This window comes from Strix aluco, chromosome 5 (assembly GCF_031877795.1).
Source record: "Strix aluco isolate bStrAlu1 chromosome 5, bStrAlu1.hap1, whole genome shotgun sequence".
Classification (NCBI taxonomy): domain Eukaryota; kingdom Metazoa; phylum Chordata; class Aves; order Strigiformes; family Strigidae; genus Strix; species Strix aluco.
In genome coordinates, this window is record NC_133935.1 from 82,703,420 (window position 1) to 82,722,333 (window position 18,914).

The window sequence follows — 18,914 nt, forward strand, 5'->3', positions numbered from 1 at the left end:
ATAGAATTAAGGTTCTTTAAGGTTTAAATTTAGACATCCTAAAGTCAGATACTGAAAGTTAAAAACTCAACTTTAATATTCACTCTCCCTTCCTGTTGTACTTGTATCCAACAGCAGTATCTGGCTTTTGCCAGTCTTTGTCATGTGAAACTTCATATAGTGCACAAAGCACCTGATAAAAAAAATATGTAAGACACTTTTTCATTCAGTACATGAAAGACTTCAAGTCTGTGACTGTAACAGAATATCTCTCAGCCACGATCACTAAAATTTAGTCTGAAACACACATGCATAATGTCTGTGGTCCCAAGTCCTGCAGTTTCGACAACATATGCGCCCATGATACAACTCATCGGATCTCAAAAGCTAAACAATGTTCATGCGGACCTGTGAAAGCATTCAAAACACAAAATAAGTCAAAATATGTAAAGAAACCCTGACTCCTGGAGCGCTGGCTGAATGGTGCTTTTAAAGAGCATTTAAACTAGTTTTGCAAAACTCAGTGCATTGAAATCGCTTCAAGAAGCAGAGTGTGCAATCGGTTGAGCAGTGATGCAAGGGCAGGTCAGGAACAGTTGGTCTTTCTTGCTGATTAGGACAGTCGGGATGGGTTGGTGTGACAAGCGGAGTGCCACAGCTCTGCTCCCATGCAGGACTACCTGCGTTTCCTTTTCTCCTCCTGCTGCCCAGAAAACGGGGCTCTGTGAGCAGGGACCTGCTTGAGTGGAGGGACTGTTTCACTCGCCTGCACAGAGTATTTCTGAAGGGCTAAACTGTAGCCAAAATGGTACCCAAACAAGCCACATAACTTCTGCCTCCTATATGCCTTGCCCATGCAGTCTCTCCTGTATGCAGCAGATGAATGCCTCATTATCAGATTCCTCTGCTTGCTTCCCGGTAGACTTAAATTACCACGTTAAATAGGATAATAATAAACACTGGCCTTTAACTACAGCACATCCTTATTCACTCAGCAGCCTCCCTCTAATCTGATGAAGGGTCTGTAAAAGGCTATAAGGAAACACGGAGTTAGTTGTTACACGGGTGCCTCTCCCCCGCTTTCTGCAACACGATTCCTATGGTAGCACAAGCAGGCTCAAGCTCGCGAAGCTGATTTAGGGGACCTTGATCCCTACAAGAATTAACAGGTATTGAAACAGGGGCAAGGTACCAAAAAGACATTGTGGATCTGGCCCAAGGCTCTTCCGCATTTCAAAAGGCAAAAGTAGCACTGTGCCATCTGCTTGCTTCAGCACTCGGTCTCCGAAGCAAAAGCAGCCAAGGAAATCTTTTTGGCTTAGGAGAACAGTGGGGAAGAAGAGAGATCTCGGTGGCAGCGTATACTGCCTTTGCATAGAGCTCGCTTGTATTTGAGGTATTACAGAAGGTCTGTTTAACAACTACTCTGAAAAAAGTCATCCATCCACCCAGAAAAATTATATAAAGGGAGCAAGCTGGATTGGGAACAGAGAGGGCTGATCTGCCTGGATTTTGAATCCCCTCAGCCCCCAGAAGCTGAAAGTGCCATTTATTTCAGTGTTACAGGATTTCCTGCCTTTTTCTTTTTTTTTTTTTTATTTAGTTTACCTAATCCCCCGGATTTCTCTTGTTGCAGAAAGAGGAAAAAGCCTTACAAAACAACAGGGGATAAACACAAAGTCAAATTACTTTGCTGAGCTCTTTCACACATCCAAAAAGAACCGGAGAACTGCAAACTCTGGAAAGCACGAGGACTTTCCTACCGACAGAGGATACTTGAATCATCACCCATCGAAATGCAGCCATTCCTGTGGCTCCCAATTAATAAAGCCAAGCTTCAACATTTGCACTAACAGTAATATATCTGTGGAAGTAAGATGGTTTTCCTCTAATTTCCAAAAGTGAGTAAAACTTGGCTTTCTACTTGTCTTCCTCCTCTTCCTTCAGCTTCAGCTTTGCAGAGCTGGCAAGCAATACAAAAAAAGGAGGAAAGACATGAACTAGGCCGTCTGTCGTTGGAGGGTATGAAAGACAGTCTTAATAACAGCAGGAGAGAGAGAAGCAGCCTATGGTTATTTTTGACAGAATCGGGAGAGACTCAGACTGCAGCTTCATAAACAGTTCATCAGAGAAGAATTCTGCTCAAATTGGAGAAGCCCCTTTGGCCAAGCTAGCAGAAATACACAGCCCTTGTCTGGTAAGAGAGAAATCTTTCGAAAATCAAAACACCTTTCTTCAAAGAACAAAACCAAACTGCCAACCCCCACATGGTGTAGTAACACTAACTCGCATTTTTGTCATTGCAATTCATGGCTTGCAGAATATTCAGAGGAAATTTCTGGGTGATACCAGCCTGCAAATGTTCCACATGACACACAGCCATGACCATACAATGAAATGAAAAATGGACTTTTCTAGCATCACCCAACCACAAGGTCCCCTTGATGCACTGTTCTGCAAAACTGGAGGTGATGCAGAAAGGCAGCAGGCAGGAAAATTCCTGGCATTACCCCAATCCACCCAGCTCAAATAAAATAAAAATGGTTGTTTTGTGTGGGTGTTTACATAGAAGGAAAGCATGGAATTCGACCACACCTCTGAACAAAAAGTCAAAACTCAGCTTCATTATTAAATGCCAATTAGATAGCACAGGTGAATTATTTCTTATGCATCATGATGACAACAAGACTATCAGACATTTTTCAGGGCAATTTTTTTGTTTGTTTGCTTCTAACATTCTTAACAATCTCTCACACAGAATCCTTTGTGCTACTGGATTAAGAAAATAAAGATCATTCCTAGTCAAGAGATATCCACAAGAAACTCAAGAGGTTTCTATATCTAGCAAACCTTGCTGGCAGACTCAGCCAGGAGGAAGGACAGAGCCAGGATGGAGATACACTCCTCCAAAGCTTCCAAGGGAAAAGCTGACCATCAGAGGAGCTTGCTGCTGTGTCAGGGAAATATAAGTCTGAAGGTTATTCTGCCTTTCTTGAGGATGAATTTCATTTACTCATTAAAACATATAATGCCTGAAGTGATATAAAAGCATTGTGTCTGCATGGCTGAAAAGAGACCAAGCAAAAAAAACCCCCAAATCAACCACCTTTCGAAAAGAATATTGAATATGGGGACTACAAGCCTTCATAATTAGTCTACAATGATTTGCATGACCTGTGCTTAATCCTTATGCCTTCCAGCTGCCTGACGGACAGGTACAGTATAATGGAAAACACTACAGAAATGGGAATCAATGGCTTTCTTCTGTCTAACCACAATATCATTCTCACTTCATTTACTGCTTAGTGGGAAGGCATTTCTGAGGCCTGGGAATCAGCTCTTTCTAAATGGACGAGTCTCAAAGTTCAGCATTTTAGTGATCTAAACTAAGTAGGAGTTTGCTCATCCATAGCAGCCTGGACTGCAGAAAATCCAGTTGCTTGACCTCTTAATGCTGTCTTCTATCCAGCATTACAAGAAAAAGACACTTGGTGAGGACTCTGTGTTATCATAGCAGGGGGCTACGTGCCACAATACATCCATCCTGGGGAATGGAGGGAGCTGGAAGCAGAACTGCACTGAAATACTCCAACCAAAAATACCTTCTGCTTCTGAAGGGAAAGAGCAATCTAGTACAGGGACTAACAGCAAGACATGGTGAGATGAACCCCCTCCCTGACATTGGTGTGACACCAGTGCACCAAGTCTTTTAAGTGGAAGTGATACATGCAAGCAGCCCAAAATGAACTAGTATCACTCAAAGCACAAGACTGCTTAAATCAGGGCACCAAAGAAGGGGCCACTGAGAGGATCCTCTGCCCCATACCAGGGCAAGGAGGAAATGCTGAGCCTTGGCAGTGCTTTGTACAGACGCACAGGAGCACCCGAACTTGGGCTGTGTGCCTCACACAATAGCAGTCACCTCTCACTGAACTGGAAATCTCAAGCGAGTGCTGTTTTGCACTGTTAGTTAGCTGCTAGCCCACAAAATCATTTTATGATATTCTCCATAGCATGTGTGCTTTAAAGGTTTTTAGAAGCAGTGGCAGGAGTGCAGTAAGAATGAATAACTATCTAGTAACCTTAGAGCCAGGCACACATGCATATCTAGTCATGCCTCTGAGCTGCACTAACTATTTGTAATGCTAGCAACACTTTCATGTACCAAACCTGAAGTGTAAATGAAAGTATATGCTATTTAAGGAGAAAAATGCATTCTGTGGAACAAAATACTAATTTTCAGTCTACATGTAAGCATATGTTATACTTGCATAGCTATAATACACAGAATTCTCATGTGCCTAAATATACATAAACATACAGTGAAAGAAAGCAATATAATTAAGGACAAATATTTTACATGTGTAGAGAAAAAATGCAGGAAGGAAAACCAACCCTTTCTTTTAGAAAAATATCAGTGCCAAAACCCAATCCTTTAACATAACTGCAGAAAAGAAATCAGATTTTGGAAAAAGGTCATGGAAACTCTATTTTGTAATTTTTATTGCCTCTGGAGCAATGACGTAGCAAAAGCCCACTACTATCATTTCTCCCCTTTTGTATCCTTAAAATTATTCCCACCTGGGGTGCAAAGAGAGGAAACAAAAGGAAGTTAGAAAATTATATTTTTCATGAGCTAATCCCAGGAAAGTGACCGCTCAAGTTTCCATGTTTCTTGGCAATAATAATTTAAACAAGGACGGCAATCTTCTGTTATTTTTTGCACAGTTGGAATGCACGCTTCCAGATAACAGACATTTAAACTGCAATTTAAGAAGAGGAGGAAGACAGTAATCGATAGGTATTCAGGAGTCCTCTCCTCTTAGGACTGCTGCATAGCTCAACACAGTCTGCTTCAAAACAGTCAGCCCAGACGCAAGCCTCTTTGGAAATCCTGAAGGCAAGCAAGATCATTGGGAAAAAAAATTGAAAGCAAAGAGAGCACAACTACTGTACCTTTACTTTGGGGAGGGTTCTGACTTCTGTCTCGGAGAACATTAATCTGGTAGACAGCTCCATAAGGCTCAAAAAGTTCTTTTAACTCTTTTTCCGACCATGAACGGGGAATCTGTCCAACAAACATCTTAATGGCATCTGGGTCTGGTTGGTCTGAATGATCCAAAGCTCCATTCATCTTGTTAGCTGTGCCGTTACTAGAAAGTGGAAAAGGAGATTAAAAAGAGAAGGCAAGTTAGGAGACTACGCAGTTTTCATGTGCACTAGATGCAGAAGATGATGTCAATTGGCACAAAGCACAAAAAACCCCCCCAGTATTTAATTAATAGCATAAGTATTATGAACAAAAAACAATGCGATTACATTTTTCATTGAGTCTGGTTTTCTCTGCAGGCTGCTGCTTAATGTCATTATATAAGAAGAGAGCGGCACAACGCAAACCAGGACTTTTGCATTTTAAAGCAGAGGATAGTTGCAAATAAGTGCAGATTTCTCTCCATGGCTGTTGTAAACAGAACTGCAGTGAATTCTCACTAAACTGGCTACTGGCAGAAATAAGGCAGTGCGTGTGTGTGTGTTTTGTAATAAAGTCACATGAAAGGAATATGAAACACTTGGCAATCTGTCAGATGACTAATGCAAGATGCCAGCGATGAATTTGCAGATTGTGTGAAGCATCCATGTGTGCATCAAATTAGTATGATATTGCCTAGAATGGAAAACACTCCAGCTATGTGGCTGGTTGCTGCCGATTAGTTGCCTACGCTCTTTAAAAAAGGAAAAGCAGTCTGGAGAGCTCCAGTTTAAAACACATCGTTTATTGCACCCTGGCATAAAAAAAAAGCGCACAATTCAAAAAGGGAAGGCAGGGGCAAAATTGCCTACTTTGTTGCAAAAACTAAAATGCTGCTTCATAAAGTTTTTCTCCCTGCAAGAGGACATCAATTTTTTTGAATTTTTCACACTCGGTAAATTGTTACCCTATCTGATCTCCAGATGTACATCTAATTTCAAAACAACCACACACTTTTGCAGGGGAAAAGAACTTCATAACAAAGAATAAGTTACTCTGTGAGACAAACGACATATTATGGTTTAGGAAGAGTTGCACTCTTCTAAGGAAAACAAATAATTTAAAATACTGAACAAAAGTAAAAATACAAAAAAGCCCCTCATGTAATTATTGATAATTAAGGACAGTAATTTCAACTAATTACTTGGCTAGAGATTCCATAAGTGAATATAATTTTTGGATGCTTCAGCTTCATAAAAGAACACTAATGAGATGTGACTTTTGCAGCATTCCCCCCATCTTTACACCGGGGAAAGGGGGGAAATGGCCTGTGTTCAGCAATGTCGAAAGTTGATCATCGCAGAATTCAGGCATTTCAGAGCCACCTGCCACTTTCAAAAAACTTGGCTTTAATTACAATTTCTCCATTTGATGATTGTTCAGGAGAGAATGCCCACAGGAGGACTTGTGACAGCTCAAAATCTGCACAACCAGACGAAAATCATATTTTACATGTGAAAAAAAAAATAAATCTAAGAATGGCAAGAAAAAAACGTTGTGTAATTCCCCTGTCTCACAGCTATAACCTGTGCAAAGACAAATTATTTAGTTTCATGTGTTTCATCTCCTTGAAAGCATAATTCACCTGAACACATTAATATGCCCATATTAACTTAGCACTTTTCCTGCTCACAGTAGGAAGGAAAAAGTTATATTAAAGGCACATTTTAAACCAACAACAAGAAGTTTGATCATCACTTGTGAAGTGTCTTCAACGTGAATCGGCAGACAACAAGATTTATCACACTCATTTATTAGACAAAATTCCTATTGATTCTAGTAGGAGTCTTGCCTGAGTAAGAGACTGAAAGATTTGGTCCAACCTTTAATATCACATTTCATGGACAAATACACTCTCTTGTCTTACATATGCTCTTTGTTTTGAAGATGTTCTACAGTTCACAGGCACACCTGAAGAAATCACAGTTTCTCCAGGCATTAGAAACTGCATTTTCCATACATACGTAACACTTAAGCCAAACCAAACCAACCACCCCCCAAAACTCTCCAAGAAACATAAAAACCCTGACTTGCATGATACGCATGGGAACAAGTTTAAAGACTTCTATGAAGCAGTAGGCACCTACGTGACACTTATACCTCTAGAAAACCACTCCATTATTTCTTTCCAATTTCTATTCCTTTATGTAAAACTCAATCTGTTAAACAACCTCCCTAGTAGAGAGGTTGTAAAATCCTTGACCCATAACTTAAAATAACTAAGGAAAATGCTTACACATCATTTTGGACCTGCAAAACCAAGAAAATGTAGAAACTTAGCTGTGCAGCCCCCAGCTTTGCCCTGGACTCAAGTCAATGGGTTGACATAGCGCTGAGGGATATGGTGTAGTTGAGAACTGTCAATGTTAGGTTAAGGGTTGGACTAGGTGATCTTCAAGGTCTTTTCCAACCTAGATGATTCTGTGAACTATTTTCTTTCAGAAATCGGCTTCACTTTTTGCTTCATGTATTCTCTATGTTGTTTACCTTAAAAAATGAATTGAGTTCATTTTTAAATTATGCCCTTAATCTATTCTCTGTTGGATCCCTTCTTTAAGAAATCCATACACAATTGCTACTGTAGCCCCAAATTACAGCAAAGGTCATATTTAATAAAGAATAACAAGTTTCTTCCTTTGCTTTTTCCAAACCACCTTTACCACCAAGAGCACCACAATTTCCATTGCTAACAAGCCAATTTTTAGGAAACCACAAGACCAACCACTTCTACCTGTTTTCTCAGGTTAATGACCCCATTAGCATCAAGCTCCTGCTTTGAGATAAAGGTTTAGGTACAGGCCAAGATCTCTTCTAATTTCACAAAACGCTTAAGTCCTTTCTTTACTTTGGTGGAACTGAAGCTGAATTACGTTGATCATATTGCTTAAATGCTTTATTGGATAAAGATGGTTAAAAGCTCTGACTCCAGGCGTAGGCTACCGTACGCTGTGATGCAAAGCTCCAGGGGACAGGTTTTGTCACTCGCTGCCTGAATTAAATTGGGTAAGTCATTAAAACTTCTCCGGACTAAATTCTGCCATGCGCTGACAGATCTGCCAATCCATTAACTCCTGCAGATTTAGGAAAAAAATAATTTTCTACCACAAGTTAGGGGTTTCACTGAGCTGCCAACATTTTGGGGGATTGATAGGCAAGTTCAATCTGCGGAGAGGGTACTCATTTCTACAAGCAAAACTGGGCTCCTTTCTAAATTGCATTCCTTTGACTTCAGTGAAAACTAAGGCTCTCGAGCACCTCAGAGGAGGGATCCCACTCTCACTGTCAGGGTTTTGGGGAGCACATGAGCACTGTTGCAGCAATGGCACTTGCAGTAGCATCCCCACCCAGCTTCAGCACTAGACGTAGGACTACAGCCAATGCAGACAAACTGAACAAGCGAATAAAACAACAGAAAGATAACAATGGAAAAACCCCACAGTTTTATAGATTCTATGGATCTGGTCCCTGCAGTGTACTTGAAGGTTCCACTGAGCAACACAACTATACAGCACACCTGTCTGAGGGTTCAATTGTCGCAGGGCTTGTTGGGTCAACACAAAATCCAACCAAATATTCTTGATCCCTCACAAATAATCTCTGGTAAAGATGAATTCCCTTATCCTCTCCCAACCTTCATCTTCACCCAATGAACATTACTGCTGTGCAGTAAGACCTCTCAGTTGCCAACAGCTGCAGGGTTTTTTGTTACTTCTCTTTTCCAACACAGTGGCTCTCAGAGGAAGCGGGTCCTTCCTTATCTCATCTTCCCCTTCTGCTGTACCCAAGAAATAACAAGGCAAAACAGAAACCGTGCATGAAACTTTCCAGGAGGAGGCAAAGCAATCCTTGCAAAAGTTTAGGACTATTTCTTGAAAGCATGAGCGTACAGAGATAGTTGTGTCTAGGGGACACTAATGAGAACAGGATCCCTTGACAATTACTGTCAGTACCCAAATAATGACATATGTTTTTAAAAAAAAACCCTCACAAGATTATGTGGCTTGCTGTCTCTACACCACAGCAATCCTTCCCTCCATGGCCAATTTAGCCCATCGGACTCAGGGGTGACCCAGTACATCATCTTCACTGACAAGGTGTCATCTATATCGTAGAGTGCAGCCTGAGGGCAGAGATTAAGCCACTGAGTTGCTGGCTGCTTGTGGTTGCTGCCAGAGCATCCTCTCTCTCAATTTGTGCCAATTTTCCTTCTAATAACCTAACTACCATTCCATCATTTCAGCAAGTTGACAGGGCCACTCTTTGAGGAGCTAGAGATTGTTTTAATATCACTGCTGCTTAAGCAGGAGCACCGTAAAAACCTAGTAGACGCCTTCTCTGTCTCTCTCATTCATATCTGTAATTACAATGAGACTGCTAAGAGAGAACTGACCGCTAAGGAGAGAGAGACAGACTTCAGAAACAAAGTCTGGATCAAAGGGATTCTCTTAAATTCAGCACTGTTAAGAGCTCTGGCATTAATCCACATCCATTTCCATTAATGAACTAGGTGTCAAACCAGGTGCTGAAAAACAGCTGTTAACGGGAACCAAATGGGTTTAGGTGAGACCCGTTTTTCAAATCTGTTTTTAACCCTGCCCAGAACCCTTCTCACCGTTCCATTGCGGTTAATTCATTTCTCAACCCTCACCTATTTTAGTGGTTTTACTGTTTTGCTGGGGATTTGCCTTTTTCACGTTCTATGGTGTAAGATATCTGTAAGAGAACACTGGACTCCCTCTAAAAGCCAACATAACAAGAACATGATAATGAATGGGTTCCAAGTGTAAAGACTACTAAATCCACCCCAGCGCAAAGGCATTTACAGGCATCGGGGTTTTACAGTAATAAATATTTACATCCGAGCTGCGGAGTCACTGCCAGGATGTCACACAAGCTGACAAAAGGGACAACACCCATCTGAAGGACTCCAACTGCTGTCAAGAGAGACAAACAAGCATCACCTTACTGTACTCAAAAGACCATAATTGCTGGTTTACGAGCAAATTTTATCTGGAAGGACCCAAAAGGGCTTTATAAACTCATTGTTTAGAGAGGAATGACTTCATCATAAGGTGACAGACGGCAGCTGTTTAATGACATGGAGCATTATCGCACAACAATTTCAGCCAGGAAGGGTAGAACAATACTATACCCAATTGAAAACTACAGGGGGTTGCAATTTATAGACACAGAATGTAATTACCTAAATTGGATTTTGGCCAGCAAAATAAGGGCCAAAACCTCTGACAAACAAAAAAAGGATCCATTCCATCTTTTTAAGCTGTAAATGACCAGGTCTCTGTGTTTTTTGGGGAAAAAAAGTCATCTTCAGAAGCTTTCTGGCGCATCAGCATTTTCACAGTGGTTGCTTAAAAGCAGCTCAAAGGCAAGATGATGTTTCAAAAATCATTCACTGCTCCTGCTGTACTGTCTTGTACAGTTTTTGGCAGAACTATTAAATGCTAATAATACTAATAATTATTATTAAGTAACACATATCCATAACAGCAGTTGTTAAATGAACCTGACATGCCCAATGAACAAAGCAGCATACAGCAGGATGTTTGGTCCTATGCATGCAGTAATGCCTACAACATAATTTTCCCCAGGCTTCCCTGCACTCATTGGCAGGGCTGACAAATGAGTCTTATGACTTGCAAAGCTGACATTCTGCTACATTTGAAGGCCAACTGCAACTGCAGAAGGGATACTGAAACTCTGAGCTCTTAAAACATTCTCCCTTACTCCATCTTAAGAGACCCACAAAGCCTTTAACAAAGAGATGAGCAATTCTTCATCCATCCAGCAGAGAGCAATCGTATTAACTACACGAACAATTCTGATGGCTTTTAATACCTGACATCCAATGCTCAGGTTTTATTCTTCTCAGTAGCTAATAATACTCAAGTGCTTATGTAAGCACTGAATGGTAAATGCGAATATTTTCCTCTTGTGTTGCCTCCACTTTGGCAGAAATTATCTGTAAAAGCATAATGTTTCTTAAGACAGTGGGGTCCTTTTTACTGTCCTGATAATTTAAAATTCACAGTTATTTTTCTGGTGAAATCAGTGATTAACTGTAGTCTTAATATCTTAAATGCAAATTTTAGGTAAGGTAAAGGGATAGCATCCTGTCACAAAGGAAAAAAGATTTGAAAATCTGGGGAAAAATAATTTCCTACCTTGAAAAATGTTTTGATGGTGAATAAATTTAGGCTGGGAGAAGGAGTAGCAGAGGGAAGTTGCGTTTCAAGCAGGTAGGTCATACTACATGATACTAAGGGCAATATGAATAGGGAAAAGTACTGAACAAAATACATACCAGAGAAACATCAGAAGAGAGCTGAGCACACCTGAGATAAAACACATTGTTTTTAGAGGAACAGATACAGATTCCTCATTAGTATCACAGGAAGAAATCAAGGATACGAAAGGCAATCGTGATAAGAGTATGTTAAAATGCAATTATCTTTACAGCTCGTAGTGCATATTGGAGCACATATTCTCCTTTGTGCTAAGGCTTCTGGACTTCCTAAAATTAGCCCTCAGTTCTGCTGACGAAAGGAAATGAGAGAGGGTCTGTCCCTACCTGGCTGCAAACTCCCCCATGCTCATTGCTAAACATTCACCTCTAGAGGCTGGTGGCTTTTCAGGTGCTCAGCCTCTGTGTTGTTGCACCACCTCTGTTACAAACCAGTTTAAGGCTGGTGTTTCAACCTAAACCCTGGTTACCCCTTGTATACATGTTTAAAACTATCAAAAGATGTTCTTTTAATGTCCTGCTTTTGGTAATGCTTCCTAGAACTGTAGAGTCAAGCAACAGTAACTTGGCAAAAGCTTTGTTACATCTGCTACATCACACCTTCAAAAAACCCCTACATTCAAATACATCTTTTAAAAAAGATGTCTAATGTGTCTCAGACTGTCTCAACTCTTACCGCTGGTGTATGGACCTATTTTTATCAAGCAAACTATTTTTTAAAACATGCAGTAGTGCTTAATGATGTGTATATGCTTTATACAGACACGAGTGGAGTAACTCATACAAGTTAAAATACATGTAAACAAAAGGATGAATGAGTGCAGAAGTGAAGGCAAACAGGGAGAGGAAGAGGTTTGGTTTTTTCAAAGTCTTCTATTTTGGAAACCAATTAAATATCATTGCTAATTCATCCAATACTGGAAGCAAACAATCAAACAAACCATCTGTTCAGGTCTGACCTGGGTAGCATCTTTTTGTTTATGCTGCTAAAACTTATAATGGTCTATTTTCAGTATCTTTAAGGATTTGCCTACACTGGCCTATAGATTTTACTAAACCGAAACTAGCAGAAGCTCAACAGCCAGTCACAGATACCTGCCCTTTACTGGCTGAAGAAAGCCAAACCCACCCCATCCCACCCCTTACTGTCTTGAGTTTGCTTCCCCTCTTGTTCAAGTGTGGATTTCTAGGGATACATGATAAGAATGACTAAAATAAGTGTTTGGAGATCTAAACTAAGAGGCTATGTATTAACCTCCAGCCTTGTTCTTCCAGGCTTTCCTGTAGGCTTTGGGAACTAATTAATTGAAGGCTAGATGAGGTCCACTGAGCAATAATGTTCTGCAACAAAAAGCTCAGCTTAGGCAACCACCTGATAAGACATTTTTGCTTTCTGGGCAGAATTTGTCCTGTACATTAAACCCTCAAACAAGATTGGGTCTGTCTTCATCAAGGGTAAGATAGGTGCATTTCTAACCCTACGCAGCAGGAGAAAAGTACCACAAGAGTTAAGACGTGCCCGATAAATACCTAAGTCATGAATCTTTAATATCTGTTTTCTGTTGGCCAATTCCCACATGGGCATCTGCACATCTGGTTTTGACCTGGAGAGCTTAGCATTAACAAAGGCTTCTAATTTATAATTTTTCTGTCTCTAAGTCTCTAAACTAATCTCCATTATGGCAGGAAGCGAACGCTGGCAGATCACCACAACTAAGATGCTTGTGAGCAACAACTGCAACTTACTGTTCCACTCTTCTTGTGCTCCTCACTAACTTTTTCTCTTGTAATCTTTGGGGCAGAGGCTGTCCTTTTGCATAAATATCTGTGCTATGTCTAAAAGGGACTCAAATTGCAAAGGGGTTCTCTCTGCATTACTGAAGCTGGACAGTAACCTGAGAGTGCTCATGCGCTTACATAATTATATTATAGTTTTGGAGCACCGATTGATATAATTTTTCACATGAAGTTGAGTCTGAAGTAGCTGACTGCTCAGTATTAATGGTGTGGATTATTAATGCCTTGCTTTACTGATTACACATATTTGCAATGAAGCATATTTCTTTCTGTGTGGCAGGAAACATTTATCGGTATTACTTAAAAAAAAAAAGTATTTGATTACACCCAAATGCTTATATATTTGTGACATGTCAACAACTGAATTAGAATAGTACCAGGCTTTTAAAATTCAGGACACGTAGGACCATCTGTTTTCTTGTCAACAATCTCAGTCTCTCTCTCCACGTTCCAAACACTTACTGCTCCAAATTTACAAAGTTGTTACTCAATTCCTTTCTTCCTTTGCCCCCAAAAAAACTTCAAAGGCAGTAATGAAGGCTTCAAAAAAATGTTTTTTACTTGATAATTAATGACATGACTATTTCAGCAAGTTTTGTGTCCAGGCCGGCAGTTATCTGCAAGTTCTTATGAGGTTTGCAAGGACTTCTCTAGTTTATAGCAAACTGTGTCCTGGAGTTGGGGCTGGGGGGATGGAGGGCATGGGGAAGGTGTCCTCCAAACATTTGTTTTGAAACATGGCCATTTCTGTGTGCTTAAGTCAACGAATTATTGCAAGAAATAATTTACAGTCTAATGTATTTCAAGACTGGCACCCACGAGTGTACACACACGTTTGGACCCGCTCCTGGCTGAGCTCCACAAAGCGCAGGGAGCTGTTTTCATAGGGCCCAAAAAGCTTATGTTCAAAGAGAGGGAGGCCAATGGCTTGTGCCTGACATGGCTGCTTTACCTAAATAACTTTCTTAAAAAGGGAATGGAAGATCACAGCACTACTCGTATGAAGGGCACAGCCAATTTCGGTTAGCCGTGCTTATTTATGTGAGATCCCACGTAGACAATTAAAGCAAGCTATGACATTAAATTTTCTTACTTAAAACAAAATATCCTATCAACTCACCCATGCTCCCCCCTTTTACAAATCTCAATATAAGAAAATATTATTGTCCAAAGTGTGATGCAATTGTAATTTTAACAAGTTGAGCATCTTTATAGCAAAATCCCCCTCAGCTGATTTTTTTTTAAACCATTTCTTCATTTTTTTGACACCACATCTGGCATATAGAATACAGATGATCATTTGTTTATATATCTGTCTAAATGCCTTTTCCAAACACAGCCAGATGGAGCCTTTCAAAATCAAATTAATTTCAGATTAATTCACTCTGGACCCACTCCAGTTTCATGACTCTATGCTTTGAGGCACCATCTAAATTGATTTAGAGTCACAAACTTAGAGAGCTCAAGTCCTTAGGTATAGAAAAAAAAGATCCTTCTTGCATACTGAAAGAGTCAGCAAATCAAAAGAGTCCGTGATCGTAAGTTCTGGCTGCTTAAAAAAAAACCCCAAACCAACCTAAGAATGAATCAGTCTATATAGTGCCAAAATCATATATAAGAAACTTCATATTTCATCCCAGACACTTTAGAATTTACATCCTCAATGCCTCCCTTGCTGAGTCCAATAAAATTTATTGCCCTAATTAAAAAGCAAAATAAAAAAGTGTTGTTCTAAACCTTGCAATAAGCAGCAGCCATAGAAAGATAGGAGACAGGTAATAAAAATCTCCACTGCAATGGATTTATCTAAGGAACTATAAACAAATGTAGCCTGCAAACACTGTGGGCTTGCATACTGTCAGTCCTCTATGGATGCCTTTATTATCTCACTTGTTTCAATTGCAATTTGGGTTTCCATGGAGATGTAACAGTCAACTCTGGAAAATTATAAGATAAATGTCAGGCAGTGATAACGGTGTTAATGAAGCTTCAGTGACAAGCAGAACTATGCTTCAAATAATAGGCATATTGCTATTAGCATATGTATAACCTGTCCAGAAAAAGAAAGAAAAAAATTCCCAACAGGGAAAGACAATATTAAAAAAAATAAAATGAAAACTGTATATAGAAGATACGAGACACACAACGAAATGTTGCATCCATGTGAAACGATGAATTCCTAGCAAACAGAAGAGATGTGGGTTCAAAATTTAATTGCCCGATTCCTTTTGAAATTTTTGCACTCAGCTATCACGCTGAAAAAGCACTTTGCTGACACGCGCAGACACACTTTTGCATGGTGGGACTCTTGTTTCCTTACAACGCAAGGCTGGAAGGATCTGCTTCACAAGGCACTTTAAAGCATGCTATTTTGTAATGCGCAAATACAGCTGCAGTGAGCTTTAGAAAGATGCAGACCTCAGTGGAAACACTAATAGCGTATACACAAACACAGCACATGGTACGAGAGCTCTCGGGTATCGTACGTGCTCAGATTAGGGTGGCCGGTCCACCACATCCTGGTATATGATGGGTTTAACATGATACTGCTGGGGTGACAACCATGAGCACTTCAGACTACAGCATGGTGTGGTCTTGACATGCTTCTGCACTAGCCAAGACTGTCAAAAACATGGAGAAGCTGCCAGTCAGCTGTGACGGACTGTAGCCAACTTTTTATTTTCCACACATGGAAAGGTTTTGGTGAACTGGAGGTCAAAGAGCTGATTTCTGCAGCACAGAGGAAAATGCAGACCGTCATGCTTTATTTCAGTGAAACAAGCACTTAGTTTGGGCAGGGTGGACTTTCACCAGCGGCCAGGGGAAGGTGAAGGAGTTTGGCTATTCCAGTTGAGGTTTCATTTGGGCAATCTATCAGAAGCCAGAAGGAGTAGGGCAGGAGTGGGGCAATCCCACCCCAGAGGACTACAGGGCAGGTGGGTAAAATGTGCTGAGATACTCAGTGCCTGTTCATTAGGTGGTATTGCCTCTGGCTGGAGAACGAAGAGGTGCTATAGGTTGTTCTCATCTCTTCTCACCCCACTATTTGGCCTTGGGAATTTTAGTCCCTTGCCTGCCTTTGTAAATCTTATAGGTACAGTCAATCCTCCTGTACAGTGTCTTGGAAAACAGAGTTCTGGTATTAGCTGAGCAGGAGAGGCTACAGATAAAATAATGAAACTGAAAATCAGGATCAGGCTTGGTTTAGTGGCAGAGGAGGGCGAAATCTTAAACATACAAGCAAACAAAGAAGAAAATCTTTATCCCTCCCAAGGCTTGAGGGCAATGTGGGCAGGAAAAACTTTGGGAATTGTGGGAAAGATCTCAAATGTTACTGGGATGAATAATCTTATGAAACTGTAGCTTAACTGCACATCTGCATGCAGGGCAGGAGACAAGCTGATTTTGCCATTTAAATGGAAAATATAGCAGGGGTGTGGGGTTGAGGGCAGAGCTTTTTTGCTCTTTTCCCCTTCCTCTCCACAGAACACCTATTTTCCTCCTACTTCTAAATTCTGCCTGTTTAGCAAAGGAAAACATGAACATTGTCTGGGAAATACTTCGCAGTTCAGCCAGGTTTCTGGGGGCAGAAAAGGGAGTTGGAAAAGTGCCCAGTCTTTCTGTAGAGCAGACATCAGCTCTGGTCAGATTGCTGGACAACAACAAAATCAATAGAGGTTGCTTTTTTCAAGGAGGCTTAAAAAAAATCTAAAAGTGTCCTTTCTCTAAATCTTTTCTGACTACTCCTCAATATAACATACTAGAAAAATCTAAGTACTCATTAGATTGCTACTAAAATGTCAAGTTAGAAAGTGATTTTCCCCAGTGACTTTCAACATACTTATAACTCACCCTAGTGCTTTTGGAGGGAGGGAGAAAATCCCCAAAACCTAATATTACTGGTAGTTGATTCTGTGTTACAGCACAAGCACTCCTACCAGCTTCATGGAAGACAGAGCAACGGGTTAAACTGGAGCCTGGCTTCAACTCCAGCTGGGCAAGTCTTCCACTACTGCTAGTGTCAAATGGTGGCAGAACCAGGTCCCACCAGATGTACCACTATCAACACATGCAACTGCAACACATAGATTACTGAAGAAAAACTGGCTGTGAAGCCAGACTACTAAGCAATTTTTAATGAAAAAAATACTACACGTGCTAGATGGAAAGCCTTGCCCTGTATGCATGGCGAAATGGGCCACATTGTCTCCATTCTGCACTTGTTGAAACGTCTAAATTCCACTGCAGTGTGTGTTCTAAACTATTCAAAGAAGGATTCATTTTCCTTTGTATTTTGGGTTACAAACAGTTATACTTTTACATCTGAAGAGAGCAGTTATATAAAAGGCTAAGTAGAACTGGCACACAAGTAGTCAACAACAAATCTGAGACTTTGAAGTAAACTCTCATTATAGTACCATATTTTATTTAGTTTCTTTTTCTTTTTTTTTTTTTTTTTTTTACATTATTATTGCAAAGAAGTTATTTTGCTCCGCTGGTTATGCTGTTCTTTTGAGGCTCACAAGAAAATAAACAACTACACACAATTAGGAAAGAAGCAACTCCCCCTTTAAAGTCACCATTCAAAGAAACAAAAAACCTCAGAAAAACTGGTTTAAATTTTCCCAATAAACATACCATAAAAAATCCTAACAAAACCACACCCTAACACACACGCTTCCCAAGTCATATGGCAGTCATTTATGGGGACACTTCTGACTTCAAAGATAGACCTCCATCTTCTAGTTGTGAGTTTCCAGGGCTCTCTGCACAAATACAGCATTGGGAAAACATCAGAGCACTGCCATTCAGAACTCATTTGCCAAATCAACAGAAAAATACATCTTGAAAAGTGTCAGAAACCATGGTTTTAGGGTCACGGTAAATACTTGCAGCAGTAGAAATTTAAAAGAATGAGATAACTTCTTAACTGTACATTTTAGACAAAAGCTTGTCCTAATGAGTTATTATTTGCTTTGAAGGTTTTAATCACAAGCAAAAATGAACCCAGGTCTTGGGGACTTGCTGGCATTTTCCCAGAAGAAATGGGAAAGAAGGCGATGGGAAAAAAAGGGGATACCATCCACATCCCTTTGACTATCCCATGATGTACAAAGCCTCTTAACTTCAATAGCCTCGTGCAACAGAAAATATAGTTAACACTTGTTGATGTATTTTTAAGCTCCCTGTAACATGCTCAACCTGCGGAAACTTGGCCAGCTCAGGTTTGGCTGGCTGTCAGCAGCAGTGTGAAATGCAGTGTGATTTATAGAAATCTCTGTCATCACACCACAGGGTTAATTTCTTTCCTTCTTTTTTCTCTTTCCCTCCTCCCCCTGAAAGTGGAAAACTCTTATTTGTGATGACAAGTCTTTGGAAAGCTGGAGGATTAGTAACACCATGTGGTTCCCTAAGATCTCTAGCCCTCTTCCAACTGTTTTTCCATATAACCCCTCTCTGTACGGTCATTGGCACCTTTGCTCAGCAGATGGAAAAGGGAAGAAGCCTGCCCCAGGGCAGGTGGAGGAACCTAGATGCTGCCAATGGGAGAATATAGACTTGAAGCTCAGAGGTCTCAATTGCTTGATAGAGGAAACAGAGGGGAATCCAAGCATCAAATATTTTAATAATATGAACATTTATTTTAATGATTTGAAGGCTGAACCTGCTGGGCTTGTCACTGTAAGGAAGAGATACGGAGAAAAAACGTGAAGCCTGAATTTTCATTCTGACTGCCACCACTGGAGAACTGTGCTCATTTCAGTTTAGTGCAGGGAAGGATATCTGTACCTCGTGCCCACACAATCACTCACGATAGACAGCGACCAGCTGGGCAGCAGGTCAGCT

General features: G+C 40.5%; 1 protein-coding gene across 10 annotated transcripts in view; it reads right to left on the reverse strand.

Annotated features, from left to right (window-relative positions):
- The window catches only part of CELF2 (CUGBP Elav-like family member 2), a 386,251-nt gene that overhangs the window by 130,484 nt on the left and 236,853 nt on the right, over positions 1–18,914 (reverse strand). For 9 of the 10 annotated variants that reach the window (XM_074828029.1, XM_074828028.1, XM_074828026.1 and 6 more), the window contains one exon: positions 4,936–5,132. In XM_074828029.1, coding sequence (XP_074684130.1) covers positions 4,936–5,132 — 197 coding nt within the window. Of the gene's footprint in view, positions 1–4,935; positions 5,133–5,298; positions 5,457–18,914 lie in introns of those variants that run through there. The other variant, XM_074828035.1, reaches the window with a different exon arrangement.